The sequence below is a fragment of the Pseudonaja textilis genome, chromosome 13 (assembly GCF_049901715.1).
Source record: "Pseudonaja textilis isolate UNSWEBS1 chromosome 13, rPseTex1.2, whole genome shotgun sequence".
Classification (NCBI taxonomy): Eukaryota; Metazoa; Chordata; class Lepidosauria; order Squamata; family Elapidae; genus Pseudonaja; species Pseudonaja textilis.
This window is the reverse complement of record NC_142002.1, coordinates 5,858,420-5,877,159: the sequence shown is the minus strand read 5'-3', so window position 1 is coordinate 5,877,159 and position 18,740 is coordinate 5,858,420. Positions and strand designations below refer to the sequence as shown.

Sequence of the window (18,740 nt, the reverse complement as noted above, 5' to 3'; positions counted from 1 at the left end):
ATTCCCCTCAACCCCTGCCGGATCTCCTCTATCTTCAGTTACCTCTACGGGGTAACTATAGCCCTGAATCCGGCTGGATCAGGGCACTCCAGTGGCGAGTGCAAGCAGAAACCGTGCACGATTGTGGATTCCTGCCGCCGCCGAAGCCCTGCAAACCGGAAGTCCCCTCAGCTTAACTACTTTTTCATTGTCAAATCAAATTATTCTAAATTTCCAATTTTTTCTCTTCTCTTTTTTGCAGTCTAGTTCTCCAGCAATTTAAATACGTATACATATTAGGCAAATGGCTTCTGAAAATATGTGTATTCATGAAAATGACGTATGAAAAAGCATTTCACTATGGGAGTTTTATTGCGAAAATGCCAGGGGTCATATTGGAAACAAATTTGAGATTATTGCAAATTAAAGGGGTGTGATTAAAGGGGTGGTGTAGAGAATAAAGAGATACCGCAGAAGTGCAGCCAGAGTTGGAAGGCAAAGTAAAATGTGTCATCAGTTTGGAATCGTTGCATTGGCCTAAGAGACCCAAGTCCAGCCCCCTGTGAATTCCATTAACCCTTATTTAACACAAGCTTAGCTCTGACTATTAGTTCTTTAGATTCCTTTGTATAGGGAGTAGTAATAAACTCTGCTGTGCTTTGTACTCAGTGAATGCTCCCGGATATTTGCACCTGACATAAGGTTGGATTTGATGGAGAAAGGGAGTAAAGCAAGAAAGTAATGACAACAGATATTTGCTTTGAGTCCAAATGAGGGGGGATTTTATGAAAACATCTAAGATTACAAAAAAAAACCACCTCAATTCACATGAACATAAAAGAGGGAGGAGAGAAAGCACAGCCCAATTTGCAAGATTCGGTCATTATACTTAATCACTGTGGTCATTTTTAGTCTTCCATGGGGTGCCTTTCTTGGACTGCCTGGCCTCTTAGGGTTTGATCGATGGAAAATGGTCCACAGGTCATGCTCTGCAGATTCTCTCATTATATTCCTAGTTAAAAACTGGAGCCTGGGAGCATTTATCTGGAAATAAAGTTGATGCTGAAAGCAGGCAGTTTGCTTTGCTGCCTGTGGGCACAATATTGCATGGTCTCTAGTTTAAAAGCTTCCTAGACAAATCCTTGTGTGTCCAATTTGGCCAATAAAGAATTCCTCTCTATTCTATTCTATTCTATTCTATTCTATTCTATTCTATTCTATTCTATTCTATTCTATTCCATTCCATTCCATTCCATTCCATTCTTTCATAATTCTATTCCATTCCATTCCATATTTTCTATTCTATTCCATTCTTTCATAATTCTATTCCATTCCAATCCATTATTTCATAATTCTATTCCATTCCATTATATTCTATTCTATTCCATTCTTCCATAATTCTATTCCATTCCATTCTATTCCATTCCATTCCATTCCTATTTCTAACCTAATCTAACATAGCATAGCATAGCACAGCACAGTACAGCACAGCACAGCACAGCACAGCACAACACAACACAATACAACATAACATAAAATAACCTCTCCTAACCCTACCCTACCCTACATCCTATCCTTTCCTGTCCTGTCCTAGACAAGGTTTGGTTACAAAGAAAACTCTCGGGCTTCCATTCCTAGAGACTATCTATAGAAGATATCATAACCATCAACGTCACATGGAATAAATGAGTTTGTAGCATAGAAATGATGAAAAGGAGGGGAAAAATGTCCCAGTTGATTCTGAATAATGTCACAACAGGCACACCGGCACACACCAATTCTATCTGGGGAACAGTGGGATTGGAATTACTATTCTGTGCAAATGTGTTTTCATTTGCACATTGGAATGCAAACATTACTTTAACTTGCAAAGAGCTACATTCCCAAGGACAGCATGTCAAAGTGAGATTGCATTGATTCCCCTCCTGCTTGTGTGAAATTGTGAGGAGGCTGAGAAAGAAACGGAAGGGAAAGACGGATGGGGAGTCTTCTGTTTGCAACTTGGTTTGCAATTCTGATCGGTGATCATAAGTAAAACACATTCAGAATAGCAGAGTTGGAAGGGACCTTGGGGGGTCTTCTAGTCCAACCCCTTGCTTAGGCAGGAGACCTTATACCATTTCAGGCAAATGGTTGTCCAATCTCTATTTAAAAACCTCCAGTGTTGGAGTATTCATAACCTTTGGAGGCAAGTCGTTCCACTGGTTAATTGTTCTCACTGTCAGGAAATTTCTCCTTAGTCCTTGATTGTTTCTCTCCTTGATTAGTTTCCATCCATTGCTTGCTTGTAGTCTTGCCTTCTGGTGCTATGGAGAATAGGTTGAACCCCCTCTTCTTTATGGCAGCCCTGAGATATTGGAACTCTGCTACCATGTCACCCCTTCTTTTCATTAAATTAGATATACCTAATTCCTGCGACCATTCCTCATAAGTTTTAGCCTTATTTTTGTTGCTCTTCTCTACACTCTTTCTAGAATATCAGTGTCCTACATAGAATGGAGTGGAGTGGAGTGGAGTGGAACGGAACGGAACGGAACAGAACAGAACAGAACAGAACAGAATAGTTTAGTTGGAAAGGAGCTTGGAGGTTTTCCAGTCCAACCGACTGCTTAGGCAGGAAACCCTACACACCCATGTTGGTGAACCTCTGCCACGCATGCTGGAAGTGGCACGCAGAGCAATTTCCCCCCAGCACACGAGAGGTCACATGCGCCACCACCCAACAACTCATTGTCAGGTGTCTGGCGTGCATGTGCAGAGAGATGGAGGGGGTGCGCAGGAGATGCGCACGCATGCTCAGGGATGCACTGCGTGCGAGGGGGGATTGCACACACATGCGCAGATGCAGCGCACAAGGGGGAATTGCGTGCACATGAACAGGGGGCCTGAGGGCTAGCACACATTGCCTTTTGGGTGCTGGCATGCAAGAGCACACACAATTATCAGCACGGGAGCCGAAAAAGTTTCGCCACCACTGCTATACACCATTTCAGACAAATGGTTGTCCAACCTCTTCTTAAAAGCTTCCAGTGTTGGAGCATTCACAACTTCTGGAGGCAGGTTGTTCCACTGATTAACTGTTCTGTCAGGAAATTTCTTTTTAGTTCTAGGTTGCTTCTCTCCTTGATTTATATCACGGCGACGCAAACTGGATGCCGTATTCCAAGTGTGGCCTTAACCAAGGCCTATTCATTCATATCCATAGAGAGTCCATTGGCATTTTATTTCATAAACCCCAACTCAATCCAAGCGGAGAGAAATCTAGGAATAAGCATCTGAAGCTGACCTCTGCTATAAGAAACTTGCTCTAATTGAGGCAAGGAAATTCTTTTAAGTTTCTAAGCACTGAAGATACTTTCCAGACATCTATCTAGTCTGCGCTTCCTTGATCTTGCCAGGAACTGCAGAACTCAACCCCACCCTTGTAACCCTGGTGAAAATGCCTCTGAATTAATTCCATTGACATGTACCTGGCTGACATCAGTGCCAGCCAGAGTTACATTAACCCAGTTACATTACCATAGTAACCCTGGATGGCTGTAAGTGTGAAGACCAAGTTGTAAGTCACTTTTTTCCAGCGCCATGGTAACATCAAACTGTTGCTAAAGGAGTTGTACATTGTGGACTACCCAGATATGAAACAGCCATACCACAAATGTGTGGTACTGGTTATGTGGCAAGGAAAGAACTGTGCAGATGGGAAGACACTGAGATTGGTCTTTTGTTTGAGCCCAGTATTCACCCAAGATCAACGCAAAGACTTGTTTTCAATTCCAAAAGAACAGGGCAATTTCAGATGTTAAGACAGGTCAATGACATTTTTTAAAAAAAAAAAAAACTTGAGAATATTCCTGAACATTAGAGCAATGAAAATGAAAAAGCAGCTCCGTTCTCTTTAGACAACCATAATCAATCACTTCTACCTCGGTCTCAAATGACCCAGAGGACTGAAGTTTAAAAGGCTGCCGAAATGTGGCTCACAGAAAACATTGAGAAAATATCTTCCTAATGAATCACGTTGCAATTGTCAACTCGGGAGGATTATTAACAGAAAATTAGTTCTGTTAAATGCCAGCAACCTTGAACAAACATAATGGTTATCTTCACCAGGCCATTCAAATTACAAACACAAAGAACAATTTGCATTTTTAGAAATTTTTCATTCCTTACCCAAGCAGTTTCCATATCCTGTCAGAGCTATCTGCAAAACCCTTCCAAGTCTAAAAAGAGGTCTGTGGCAAATTTTTAAGGTCTAAATCATGTCTTTCTTTCTTTTTCCTTGTGAGTCACAAAATACCCATTCTTCTGCTCAGCAATAGGCATTCTTTTCCAAGTCTCTTAAAAGAGACTTAAGCAGCAGAAAGAAAAATGCTGATTGTAGTATGTTCGGAGACAATGGAATTTGGTGGCTGCTCCCCTGAATCCTGCCAGGATCAACTTCTAGAGCAGATCTACAGTAATCTCCAAGCCAAATACCACCCTGCAGGCTATGTTGCACACTTCATGGGTAACTTAATAAATCCAAGATTGTATTTGCTGTGGAAAGCCTCAGGTTAAGGAAGCATCTCCAGACCAGTGAAAACTTACCCACAGTAAAAGGTACCTACCACCTATGCATTGTAGTTTATTGATACTTTTTAATCTGCAAAGGCCTAGTGATCTGGGAGCACCTCAGGAGTCTGGTCTAATCCAGATAGTGCCACATTTTATTTTATTTTTATTTTTCCTGGCACAATGGATGTGCTTCTGAGATCCCACAAGCAGGATGCAAGGACAACAGTGTTCTCCTATTGTCGCTTCCCAACTAATTGCATTTCAGAGGCACTAAGCTTGCTTGTCATAGACCTCCAGGTTCCATAGGGTTACCCTTCTAAACCATTAAGGACATCTGCCTCCTATCCAGCTCTGGGCTGGCCTGCCTCTTATCTTGCTTCCTTTTTTTTGAATATACTGCCTCTTTCTTTGGAAACTCCACTTTGTTTGTAATCCATCACACCAGCTCCCTCTCTCACAAACCCACCATGAGTCAGTCAGGGGGGTGTAATCTAAGATGGGAACTTCTTAGATTTTTAGGCAGACACAGTGAGTTCTCAACTAGATTTGAAATTCCTAGATGTCCAGAAATGGAAATGTTTAGACACCTGCCAAAACCCTATAACCCAGAGGATCCAACATAAATCCTACCAGGGAGTTCTTATTCCACCATAACCACCATAAAAGCACCATGCTGACAGTCCACTGAAATCAGATATCAACTCCAGTTGCACTGAGGTCCCAACTACAGATATTCTTTGTTCGTTTCCATGTCTCCTAAAAATGCCAGCCTACCTCCTAAGATATACCTACAAAAGCCCACTGCATAGAAAGAAAGTGGGTGAAGGTAGAGTTGCATAGACAATGTTTATGAGCTAAAGATTGGAAATATCAATCAGCTACTTCTTTAGGAGAAAAAAAAAGAGGCTGGAGGATTCACGTTGATCAAGCTCAGAATCTAAAATCAGTTGCCTCGGGAGCAAATGCCAAAGAGATGATTCATTTTCACAGGAACTAGTATGATTTCTAGTGAACCGTGTGAACTGGGGAGAGGAGAAAGGAAGAAAGTTGTCCTTGTTTTCTAGTTGTATTAAGTGTGCAATGGCCAAAACAAAATACCAATTTGCAAATGCATCATAGTACAACTTAGTTCACTGTAAATTGGGGTGGGTGGTGGGTGGGTTGTCTTATACATTATGTGGGCTGGGAAAAGCAGAATCAGATTATCCAAATCCTCTTTTCAAAATTACCTGGTAAAATATCAGACAAAATTCTGATTTAGGACAAAGTTAACCCAAAATGGGAAAATGAATCCCCCTCAAACTATCTATCTTTCTTCCTTCCTTCCTTCCTTCCTTCCTTCCTTCCTTCCTTCCTTCCTTTCTTTCTTTCTTTCTTTCTTTCTTTCATTTTCATATAATTGCCCATCCCAGCAACTGATTCTGGGAGGTGAGCAATCATAAAATGAATTAAGACCTTTGCAAGGAAGTCTCACCACTCCACACCACTTCACTTCACTTTTCTTTCTTTACTTGATTGTCACTGCACCTTATACAACGAAGTTAAATGCCATCTTCAGTGTATATTATACAAAAATAAAATAAAAACACACACCCTCCCATTCCATACAATTAAACTGACAAGCCCTGATATTGCATTAGTATTGCACTATGCAGTAGAACTTGACATAATTACTGTTCTGGGATAGAAGCTGTTCACGCTTACCTATGTAGAGTGAAGAATCCTTCCGCTTCACATGGTCATCAATGTAGGAGACTCCCAAAGGTTGCACAGGAGTTGCCCCAATCCCCAGAAGGACTTGTGCTCCAATGAGAAGCAAATACATCATGTTCGTAGCAGTCCTGCTCCTGCAGATGCGATCAGGATCTGATCCCTCATCACTAGTGGACCCATTGGCTATGCAGACATCCCTCCCTTCAGCCCTCCATCGGATCTCTCCGGATTCATACTCGTACTGATGGGTGAGGAATTCTGGCAGAGCTGAGAGAAGGGCTCCCAAAGCCATAATGATCCCTCCGCATCCTATCAAACGCGGCCGGTGTCCCCGGGCCCCAAAGTAGCTCACAAAAAGGATGAGGACCAAGTTGCCGATCTCAAAGCTGCTGGCAATCACACCAACGTCAGCACTCTGGAGGTTGAACCGCCGCTCCAAGGTGGTCAAGATGCTCACCTGCAAGGAAAGAGAGCAAGAAATGAGAGGTGGTTTGCTTCAAAGCAGGGCATCCGTACGATGGGGAATCATTTCCCCGATAACCAGAGGTGGTATATTCAGCCAGTTCTGAATGGTTCTGGAGAACCGGTAGCGGAAATTTTGAGTAGTTTGGAGAACCAGCAAAAACCTCCTCTGACTGGCCCCGCCCGCATCTATTCTCTGTCTCCTGAGTCCCAGCAGATCGGCTTTTTGTTGCCCTGCCCAGGAGAAGGGAGCTGGAAAGCAGGTTAGTGGGGTGGGGAGGGAATGGGGATTTTGCAGTATCCTTCCCCTGCCACGCCCACCAAGCCACACCCACCAAGCCACACCAGGCCCACTTGGCTTGAATTCATAGGGACACCAATAGCTCCTTTTTGAAAGAGCTTATACACAAGGTCTAATCCAGCGAAAAGGAGGACCGGTGGGATATGATAGCAGTCTTCCAATATTTGAGGGGCTGCCATAAGGAAGAGGGGGTCAAGCTATTCTCCAAAGCACCTGAAGACAGGACAAGAAGCAGTGATGGAAACTAATCAAGGAGAGAAGCAACCTAGAGCTAAGGAGGAATTTCCTAACAGCAAGAACCAAGGGAACAGGTTGCCTTCCGAAGTTGTAGGTGCTCCACCACTGGAAGCTTTTAAGTAGAGATTGGACAGCCATTTATCCAGAATGGTACAGGGTCTCCTGCTTATGCAGAGGGTTGGACTAGAAGACCTCCAAGCTCCCTTCCAACTCTGTTATTCTGTTAAGGGCAGACTTTGCACAATACATGTCACCCAATTTTAGCCAACTGGGTCATTTTCTAGCTTTCTACAATACAACAAATCATAACCGTATCAAACAGGTTGGGATCATGCAAATTGCAAAGCAAAGATAGGAAGGAAAATATGCTGTATGAATACAGCCACTAGATTTGTAACTAAACTGGTTAAAGTGTGCTGTGAGAATGCAGGAGAGAGACAGAAACAGAGGGACAGAAAGAGACAGAGACAGAGAGACCAAGACAGAGACAGAGAGACACAGAGAGAGAGTGTGTGTGTAAAGGAGATTAATTTTTTGATCTCCCTTAAAAATTCTAAAGCAAACCTAACCTCTTTTTCTTTTCCATTTCAAAAATTCACAAATTCACTGAAGACTTTGCTGTCTCTGGAGAAAATCAGAAATAGCCAGGACTGGAGGCAATTGCAAAGTTTTCTAATATGCACCCTTCAAAGCAAAAGATGCCCTGAAACCAACTTCTAGGAGGCTCTGACAGCATTTGTTATCCCGCAACAACTTCTCCCAGGGTACCTGAAGATGCAGAGAGGGATAGGAAGTTCATTGGGTGGGGAAAGAATGTGTGCACTTGGGGAAAAATACCAAGATGGTTCACCAATCTGGTGCAGAAAGACCATTCTCAGGGCAGTGGTGAATAACAGTTGTTCTCTGCAACTGTCGTCCCTTTGCCTAAATTCTACCTGTCCCAAGGGTGCTTTCTTTCAAAAGGCAACTGGACTTTGTTTTCCTCTTGAAAACATTTCACTTCTCATCCGAGAGAAGCAAAAAGTCTGCAAGGAAGGAGAAAAATGTCTTTTGAAAAAAATGTCTTTTGAAACATCACTGGAGGCTTTCAAGAAAAGACTGGACTGACATTTGTCAGAAATGGTGTCGGGTCTCCTGCTTGGGTGGGGAGGGTTGGACTGGATGACCTGCAAGGTCCCTTCCAACTCTGTTAATCTGTCATCAGTCCTCTTGTTTGAAGAACTGAAGAAACTTCTTGGATGAGAAGCAAGGAAAAAGGGAAATATCTTCTTGCTCCTCGGGGCTGAAGAATCTTCTTGGAATGAGAAAACTTAGGTTTTGTTTTGTTTTTGTTTTAAACCCAAATCAATAATATAGACCTGTTACACAAGGAGGTTGTGGCAAAGCAGTTTGCTGTTGACATAAAATGCCTCTCCATCTTTTGGGCAACACCTTTTTCAAAAACGGCCCATTCCTATCAGATAAGCCACAAGTGCTGAGAACGCTAACCTTGCTGCTGTCCTGAGGGATGTCCATTTATGGCCTGGAATCTGCTCTGCATTGCAGTGATAAACTGCTGCAATAAAGGTGGCTAAGCAACACAAAAGAAGCAACCACTTGTGCTTTAGTCCCACAAATAGGCAGAGCTCTTCGAAACGGGGACGGGAACAACTTGCCACACCACAGCCAACTTGCTGCGGCCAACTCACCGCGGGACAATTTAAGAATTCTATTTCATTATTTAAAACAAATAAAAATTATCTTAATTTTTGCCGTTCACATTTCATTCTGTCCCTCCTTCGGCATCCTAAGGATTCTATTCCATTATTTCTTTGATATTGGTGTCATTCTTGTCCCCAGCAAGTTGGCCATGGCGAGTTGGCCATGGCGATTTGACCAGAGCAAATTGTCATAGAACCTAGTTCCCAGCAGGCAAGGCATGGATGCGGTTGTCTGTACATGCACAGGTGTTCTCCTCCTTAGGAAATGGAGTTCAGGATAGGGTCCTAAGCATTCATGGCAATATGTTCTTGGATGAATATTTCCTAAAGAGCCATTGCAGGATGCAGTGTGGTTGAGCAGCGGCCAAGGATGTCCTCTTATCTTCCCTTATCCCCTCCCCCCAGGCCAGGAAGGAGAAGCAAACCGGGCTGCAAGGCCAACTGAACCTCCAGAAGAAGAAGAAGGTCAATACTCTAAAATAAGCAAAAGGGTATTGTATGAAAGCGAACTTAAAATAGTTATCCAAAACCTGAGCATCATAGAACAAGGGCCTTATCTTACAAGAAGATACATGCTAGGGTAACAAAATCAACCCTGACTGGAAGGACAGATACTGAAGTTGAAGGTCAAATATTTTGGCTGCCAAATGAAAAGAGAGGATTCATGGGAAAAGACTCTGATGTTGGGAAGGATGGAAAGCAAAAGGAGAAGGAGATGGCACAGGACAAGATGGTTAGATGGAGGCGTCAACACAATGAACATGAATTGGGGCAAATTCTGGGAGACAATGGAGGACAGGGGAGCCTAGCATGCTGTGTTCCATGAAGACATGAAGAGTCGGACATGACTTAGCAATTGAACAACAAAAGATGCTAAGGAATAACCTGCAATTAATGCTGAAACCCGTTACCAGCATCAAATGAGACAATGAAGAGTACTTTGCAGGTATCTCAAAGCTTAATGCTACTTCTGTGGTCCTCAATATCCTTCTGCTACACCTGTGACTGTTGGTTTTCGCTTCAGAATGAAACCGGGTGGCCATTTCCAGACTAAATAACTACAGGCTGATCTGTCTTGGTCAATTAGGCAAGCCCCTTGCCTTTTTAGACCAGAGAAGCACAAGAATATCATATCAACCAGAATTTGTCCAAAAGGTGCTTTTTCAAAAGGCAACTGGACTTTTTTTGGTTTTTTTTTTCTTGAAGACATTTCATTTCTCATCTGAGTAGCTTCTTCAGTTCTAACTGAATGGTGGGTTCGCATCTAAGAAACTTCTTATCCAAGAAGCATCTTCAGAATGAAAGATGCTCCTTAGATGAGAAGTGAAACGTCTTCAAGAGAAAAAAGGACAACGAAGGAAGTTCAGCTGCCTTTTGAAAAAGCACCTTTGGATGATGAATAATATGAATATAGAGCATGGAAATCCAAAAGTATAATACTATTATTAATATTTACAATTGGTTTGGTATATAAATGCTTTTGGAATAAATATAAGATTTATTATGTAATAGAGAAAGAATACCATGTGGAATCCAATTGGGGGGGAAAAGAAATATGTGCATATATAATAGTAAATAGGATATCATTGTGGTTAATATAGGATGTAGTAACTAAAAATGGCCATATCGATATGTGGTTTTTTCTATTTTTTAATTTGTTATATATTGGGTTTAATGGAATAAAGAGGGGAGAATATATAAAATAAAAATAGGTGGCAAGATTGAATTGACAATGAAAGGGGATAAATATACAATAACATATTTTAGGATGAAACTTTTTTCTGTCTGGAAATGATGAATGAAATAACATGAAGTGATAAAACATATTAAAAGAAAAAGGGAATAGGTAATGATATGATATGAAACTGGATAAGAAAACTGAAAATGTAATTATGATTATGTATCTATGTTAAAACCTGGAATCAGATTGTTCACTCAAAGAGATGTTTAAAGAATGTAAATAAATAAATAAATTTGGGAGAAAAGGAAAAGCAACCATGACCTGGATAACTGAGAATCCCCACAGACAATTAGAATGTTGTGGTCTTGAGTTGCCTATAGTTTGGTTTCCCATTTGAAAATGGAAAAGCGCTGGCTGGAATTCTTGCGTTGTAACCTAAACCTTGGCTCTAATAAATATTACTAAACAGACCTCTGGGAAATTTGATCTTTGGACTGACTCGATTGCTAAGAGAGAAGGCTGTTAATGCCCAGCACGTGGCAGATGGAAAGCTAGCAAGATGTGTCTACTGATTAGAAAGAGCCATGACAATGGAGCCCAGGATACAAAAGAGGGGTTCTTGAAAGGAAGGCAGACATAGGACAAAGCATTCTAGGGCTTGAAACAGTGTAAACAAGCCATCTGAAAAAGAAGGCTTTGTGCAAACATCAAGGGCTGTTACACTGTTGTGCACATCGCAAAGGAACCGGGGCCAGATGACAAAAGGGGTTGCACCTGGCCTTGTAAGCCCACAAATGAATCATTGCTTTTCAGAACATGGTGAATTTGCTAGAAAGTTTTCCTGTCGCTCTTAATGGAGGGAGCATGTTATCTGGCTTATGTTTTGTTGAACCTGCTTTTAAAAAGAAATCATTCAAAAGCACAAAGCTTCTTGGGTGAGAAGTGAAACGTTTTCAAGGAAAAAAAACAAGAAAGTCCAATTGCCTTTTGGAAAAGCGTGTTTGGGACAACCATGATCTGGACGACTGAGAATCTTCACAGATGTTAAAGGCGAATGAAATCAGAGATTCACATGGAGGTTATTTAGATTGGAATATTTGAAGATGAATTTGGAGGCTACAAAGGGAGGGAATGAGCTGCACTACCACCACAATACAATTTTCAGACTACCCAGCCAGGCAGTCCTGTAAGGAAAGTGTATGCCATATAATTGTATGCATTTTCAAATACTTCCAAGTATACTGGTCAAAATAATTTCCAGTGAACCTCTGAATGAATTGGCTTCTAGTCTACCTAGAAAAAATAGTCTTAAGATCCTGTGATATGCGATGGAAGCAAAAGCTGGACGTTTATTATTTATTGATCTATTTAGCAAATGGCAACTAAAAAAGGTCATGCAATCACTGATATACAAGATGAATAAAGGACATTACATATACAAACACAAATATCAGTTTAAGTAGAGGCATTGGCAAATACACACACACACACACACACACACACACACAATATGTAGACAGGACAACACATGAGATAAAAGTATTAAATTAAGAGTAAAAACCATGATAAAATCATCATCATATGGGAAAACTTTCGGTTTGTCGGCTTCCGTGACAGCAGGGATTCACGTTTCTCCGCGATCCCTGCTGTGCTAGCCGCCTTGGTGCCTCCGATCCTGATGGATTTGGAGGCTAAGGCAGCCCTGTTGGGGCAGCTGAAGAAAGGGGGGATCTGGACAGGGGTTGAGGGGTATCACAAACTCCCTCCCCAGCCGGCAATAACCCCCTTCTCTCAAGACGGTGGAGCGGCGGTCTTAATGGCTGCCACGAAGAAGCCAGCAACTGGATAAAGAATGTGCAGGAGGAAGAAGAAGGAGTTTTAAAACGAAAGTTTTTTCTTGGTCGAACTGGGACCTTAAGGACATATTCAACACCTGGGAAAGTATTGGCTTTCTTCTGGACGCTACAATGTTCCTGATTGATGTTTTCAGTGGCAAAGAAAAGTGATGAAAAGGGAAAGTTACTCTCCCTCCCTTATGGAATTAACAAATGGACAAGGAAAACCTGCTTTTTAATAGAAGGTAAAACCTAAACTCCTTTGTTGTAAGTGGGAAGGGAGAGGCTTGGGAAAAAAAATTTTATTCTAAGACTTTGCTGGAGGAGATGCCTTGAAGATAAAGAGAATAGAAATTAATTGTAAAAAAGATTTAAAGTACAGACTGGACGTTTTTTCTTTCCCTAATTTGACTTCACACCTGGAAGAGAAATTGTAAAAAGAAGTTTATACTCTGCCTGGACTGTTTGATGACTTCGGAATTTTGGGACTTTTGGGAACTGTTTTAAGTTTGGAAATAACTGATTGGCTTAATAATAAGAAGAGGATACAGAAAAAGAAGAAGAAATAGTTTAAAATGGCTATATCTCTTAATGAATTAAAAAAACAATATTTAAAAATAAGGAAAGAAGGCAAAGATGTTATGGGAGAAGCCCTTTGTTTCCTAGATATGGCGCTTGTCATGTGTCAGCAAATTAAACAACAGCTGGAAGAAGACGAGGAAGAAGAAGCCATTTTTAATGAACTAAATGGTGTGACTAAGAAAGAAAGGAGAAAGAGAGGAGCGAAAAGGAAGGACTTAAGAAATAAAAAATATTTATGAAAGAGAAAAATAAGATGCAAAAACAACAGAATGATAAAAAGCAAAAGGAAAGAGGAATGCAACAGAAAGGGAAACCAAGAAGGCAGAGGTTTGGAGAGTAGGGGTAAAAAGTTTAGGCGGGCTAAGAAGGAAAGGGAAAAGGGGAAAAAGTTACAAAGGTATAAAACAAGATGGAGAAAAGAAATTTTTTTAGGGATAATGGGTAATGTGTGGGTTTTTAAAAAAAAGGGGGATTCTGCAAAGTACACATGAGTATTGTAATAGTGGTATTTGTATTATAAGTAGATAATTAGAACTTTTTAAGATCTAATAAAAGACTAAAATATTAAGGTATAACTTTAAAATGTTTAATAATGAATGATTTTAAGTTTTAATAAAATACTAAAGGGAATGTTTAAAATATTAGTTTAAATATAGAGTTTAATGGATTAATGTGGTGACTGTTATCGATTTATTATTGTAGTATTGGTTTTTGAAATAGTAGAATGTACTAAGCAGAATCTGATTGGGATTTAGGTGTTATTTTAAATTTTAATTTAGGGGAATGATAGAAAGGCATCATACTCTGATTAGTGATTCCAGGGGAAACTATTCTTTTTTATATTGGAAATGAGACAGATGTAAATGGAGAAATGGACAAAAGATATAAAAATATTTCTTTAAAGCAAGATTAAATATATAAAACAGAATTAAGATGAGGGAAAAGTAGAGAGGAGTTATATAATAGATATAGAATGGTAAACAAGATAGGTAATGGTATATAAGAAGAGCATGAATTCAGTTGAAGTCCATACAAAAAGAGGCAATCTGGGGTCAAGTTACTTTCTAAAAGAAAGTTTTATGTTTTTATGTTTATGTCTTATGTGTGTGTGTTCAATTAAGAATTAAATAATAAAATCTCGGAGAAAGACTAGAACAATTATAAACAAGCCAGAGGAAAATATAAATGTGATGATTGAATAGCAGATAAATTAGAAAGGAAATATGATTGAATAATGATTAAAGAGAAACAATGTGGAATTTGGTAAAGGGAATTTACATGTTTATATGGAAATGGGATAAATTATAAGTATGTGATATAAAGCAATGTGTTACCTGCCTTGTAAAGATTTACAATGGAAAGAGATTTTATGTTTTTAATGTTTAATGATGTTTTGTTTTGTTTGTTTGTTTGTAAAATCAATAAAACTTGTTTTTAAAAAAATCATCATCATATGGCGTCATAGAGTTACAACAGGATAGATTTTATAATTCGATATCTAAGGAAGAGGACCATCTAAATCAGAGGTCTCCAAACTTGGCAACTTTAAGGCTTGTGGACTTCAACTCCCAGAATTCTCCAGCCAGCAATTCTGGGAGTTGAAGTCCACAAGTCTTAAAGTTGCCAAGTTTGGAGACCTCTGATCTAAATGCTTCTGGTGTGGCTGAGATGAGATCATCTTAGCTGCGTTGAAATCCCAGCTGGACTTTGAAGAAGAAGGATATGAAGTGTCTTCTGAACTTTGGTGTCTTGTTGACTCCTGAGAAGGTACTCCTTGACTCATGACCAAAATTGGAACCAGAATTTCAGTTGCTAAGCAAGGCAGTTCCTAAGTGAGCCGTGACCATTTTATTTCTATTTTTTGCCACAGTTAAGTGAATCATTGCAATTGTTAAGTGAATCTGGCTTCCCCCATGAACAACGGAAAGTTTGGACTCCCTTGTGGTTGTAAGTCAAGGACTACCTATACCATGGACGGCCAAAAAAACAAACAGAGAAAGGAACATATCCAAGAAATCAACTCAAGAGTTCTCACTCGAGGTTTAAATTAGCCTCCTTTGGATCCACAATGCAAAGGCCTGGCTCTCTGGAAAAGGCTTTGGAAGGTGGAAGGCAAGAGAAGAGGACAACCAACATCAAGATCATAACAGAACAGAATAACAGAGTTGGAAGGAACCTTGGAGGTCTTCTAGTCCAAACCCCTGCATGTGCAGGATAACCGATACTATTGTAGACCAATGGCTGCCCAATCTCTTGTTGGACAGTCATTTGTCTCAATTTTGATCTAAGTAGCTGTTGGCCTGCCAGGACTTTTCTTATGTTCCAAAAGCTTTGTTTCACCCATACTTTCAGAGGGGAGAGAGAGGGAGAGAGAGGGAGATGGATGATAGGTAGGTAGGTAGGTAGATAGACAGATAGATAGATAGATAGATAGATAGATAGATAGATAGATAGATAGACAGATAGACAGACAGACAGACAGATAGATAGATAGATAGATAGATAGATAGATAGATAGATAGATAGATATTTAGATAGATAGATATGGATGACAGGAAGGTAGGTAGGTAAGTAGATAAATATAGATAGATGGATGATAGGAAGGTAGGTATGTTGATAAGATAGATGATAGGAAGGAAGATGATAGATAGAAAGACAGGGAGGGAGGGAGGGAGGGAGGGAGATATGGATGATAAGAAGGTAGGTAGGTAGGAAGGTAGATAGGTAGATGATACGATGAAAGAAAAGATAGATAGATGCTAGGATGATAGAAGATGGATGGCTGGATAGAGAAAGAGAAAGTAAAAGAAAGAAAAAGGGAGAAAGAGAGCTAGAAGCTCACTTTTTCCCGCAAAAGGACCTCCAACCAACATCTGGGTAATATTTTCAAGGAGTCCCCAGGAAAGGGAAGTTTAGACAGGAACACGGAACAGATCCTTAACTAAGACAACTGTGACATATGCATGATGGAAAGAAGCTGAATGGACTCAGGTACAGTGGCAACAGGGACACCTCTAGGAGACCTGAAATGCCAAGTTAGGGACAGATAGCCATGGAGAAACATCTATCTCTGTGGTCTCTAGGAGCCAAAAACAGTTTGATGGCGCATAATCCATCAAATGAGGGAGAGCTGAAGAAAGCATTAACAATGTGGACTCTGCAGTAGGTCCTGCTGGTTGAAAGCAATGAAAAAAGAAGCAAGATGATCGAAGCCAGAAGGTTTTGATTTTGTTTCTGGGCTCCATATAATGTGAAAGATAAATCTCACAATACCTTAAAAATTCCATTTGTAAAGCTAATAACCGCTGTAATTCGTATCTGGACTTCCTGGGCACTTTAATTGCCAGATGAAAAAGATTGGATATTTTTTTACATGCTGTACATTTCCATGAACATGAAATGGCTCTCTCCAGGGAGCTGAGAGTCCAAATGTTTGGAAATCTCATTTATGCAGCAAAGAGACTTATGTAAGTGACTTTCTCACCCCTACTTTCTCTCACACACACCCTTAGCTAGCTAGCTGGCTGGCTGTTTAAAGCCCAGCTGCATGGAGACAGGAGTTAATGAAACCCATCAAAAAAAAGAAAAAAAAACATTTTTTTTAACCTGTACTTGAATCAGAATTACTGGACCAATCTGACATAATTTTTAAAAGGAAGCCTGAATTAGAATATGATCTGTGTCTCATTGAAAACAAAAAGATTAGGATTAGAGGGTAGAGGTATGTTCTCCAAGTTTGTAGCGTAGTGGTTAGAGTGCGGTACTGCAGGCTACTTCTGCTGACTGCCAGCTGACTGCAATTTGACAGTTCGAATTTCACCAGGCTCAATCAAGATGGACTCAGCCTTCCATCTTTCTGAGGTGGGTAAAATGAGGACCCAGATTGTTGAGGGCAAGAGGCCGACTCTGTAAACTGCTTAGAGAGGACTGTGAAGCATTGTGAAGTGGCATATAAATCTGCTATTGCTTGGGAAGGAAGGAAGGAAGGAAGGAAGGAAGGAAGGAAGGAAGGAAGGAAGGAAGGAAGGAAGGAAGGAAGGAAGGAAGGCATAGTGGCAGAGTGGTTAGAATGCAGTGTTTTGGGCTAACTCTATCCACTGCCAGGAGTTCAGTCAAGGTTGTCTCAGCCTTCCGTCCTTCCAAGGTGGGTAAAATGAGGACCTAGATTGTTGGGGGCAAGAAGCCGACTCTATAAACGACTTAAGAGAGGGCTGTAAAGCACTGGGAAGCGGTATATAAGTCTAAGTGCTATTGCTATTCTGGGTTGGTTTCCAAACATCTTGTTACCAGGCTGGGTAACATCTTCAGTGGAATTTAGGGAATGTCAGTGTTGGTGTTTTTCTGCTTATAAGGGCTTTGCGTGGTTAGTAGGTCTTGTGTTGGGAGGGTCACACCAGGTGACCCTCCCAACACAAGTGATGGGTCTTGGGATGAACCTTGGGAAGGTCAGGTTTTTGCCACTATTGCAAGTTTAGGATTGACTGCTTTCATGCTGGTTTCTGTTTATAAGGTATGGAAGGAACTCAAAGGCTAGGGACTCCCAAGATTGTTGGCTGTTATTAAAGTGCCTGCTGCAACTACTCGATGTCCCAAATATTAGCTACACCAGTGTGTTCTTGCTGCAGGTTTTCAAATCTCCAGGACCTATCAAGAAAAAGATCCATTCGGCTCTCCTTAGCAGGAAATGCATGCATACCCAAGATGGATTTGCTTCCTTTTCTAGAAATCTGTTATTGGCCTACTGATGGTTTGTTTTTGGAAGAACTTATGAAGAAAAAAGTCCATTTGGATCTCCTTAGTAAAGAACATATTATCTAAGGTAGGTTTTCTTCCTTTTCTAGAAATCTGTAGTTGGCCTATTGAAGATGTTTTTGAAGAGCTTATCAAGCAAAAAAGGTCCATCCATATCTCCTTAGTAGGAGACACAAGCCAAATGGACATTGTTTCTTCTTCCTTTTCTAGAAATCTGTTGCTGGCCTGTTGGAAGATATTTTTGGAAGAGCTTTATGAAGAAAAAGGTCCCTTCAGCTCTCCTTAGTAGGAAACACATAGCCCGAGATGAATTGTTCCTGCTTCCTTTTCCAGAAATCAATTGTCTCTGTCCATTTTCTTTGCCATTAACATTCCTCCCACTGGTGCTTAACCTCCCAAGTGAACTCTTACTCTTCCCATCTTCCCCTCCTGTTCCTTATTCTGTGAACTCCTAGCCTTCTGCCTCCTCCCTTCCTTTCACCGTCTCTATTTTTAGGGACTGTTTTGCCAGTCCAAGTCCTGAGGGAGTTGTCGCCTAATCAAGAATCCTTCTTTTCATCAGCATTTGCAGTAAAAATAAAATGTTTTGGTTCCACCTATAAATATTCTCCGGCTAATGTTCCAATCTGTCTAACTGTTAAGGTCTACTGAAGCCATCTTTTTCCCCTGTAAAAAGATCTCTTCCTTTGTGAGATCTACGCACAGTACATACATATGGTGTGTAGATAGATACATATAAGAGAAAAAGAGAGAGAGAGAGAGAGAGATTAGAGAAAAACAGATGATAGAGAGAGAGGAGAGAGATTAGAGAGAGATGATAGATAGATAGATATAGAGATAGATAGAAGAGAAAGAGAGAGAGGGGGAGAGAGGGAGAGAGAGAGAGATGAGAGAGAGTGATAGAGAGAGAGATTAGAGAAAGACAGATGATAGAGAGAGAGGAG

General features: G+C 40.6%; 1 protein-coding gene across 1 annotated transcript in view; it reads right to left on the bottom strand.

Moving 5' to 3' along the window:
* SLCO3A1 (solute carrier organic anion transporter family member 3A1) overlaps window positions 1–18,740 on the bottom strand; it is a 139,222-nt gene that overhangs the window by 96,841 nt on the left and 23,641 nt on the right. The window contains exon 2 of the mRNA XM_026709304.2: window positions 6,238–6,703. Coding sequence (XP_026565089.2) covers window positions 6,238–6,703 — 466 coding nt within the window. The remainder of the gene's footprint in view (window positions 1–6,237; window positions 6,704–18,740) is intronic.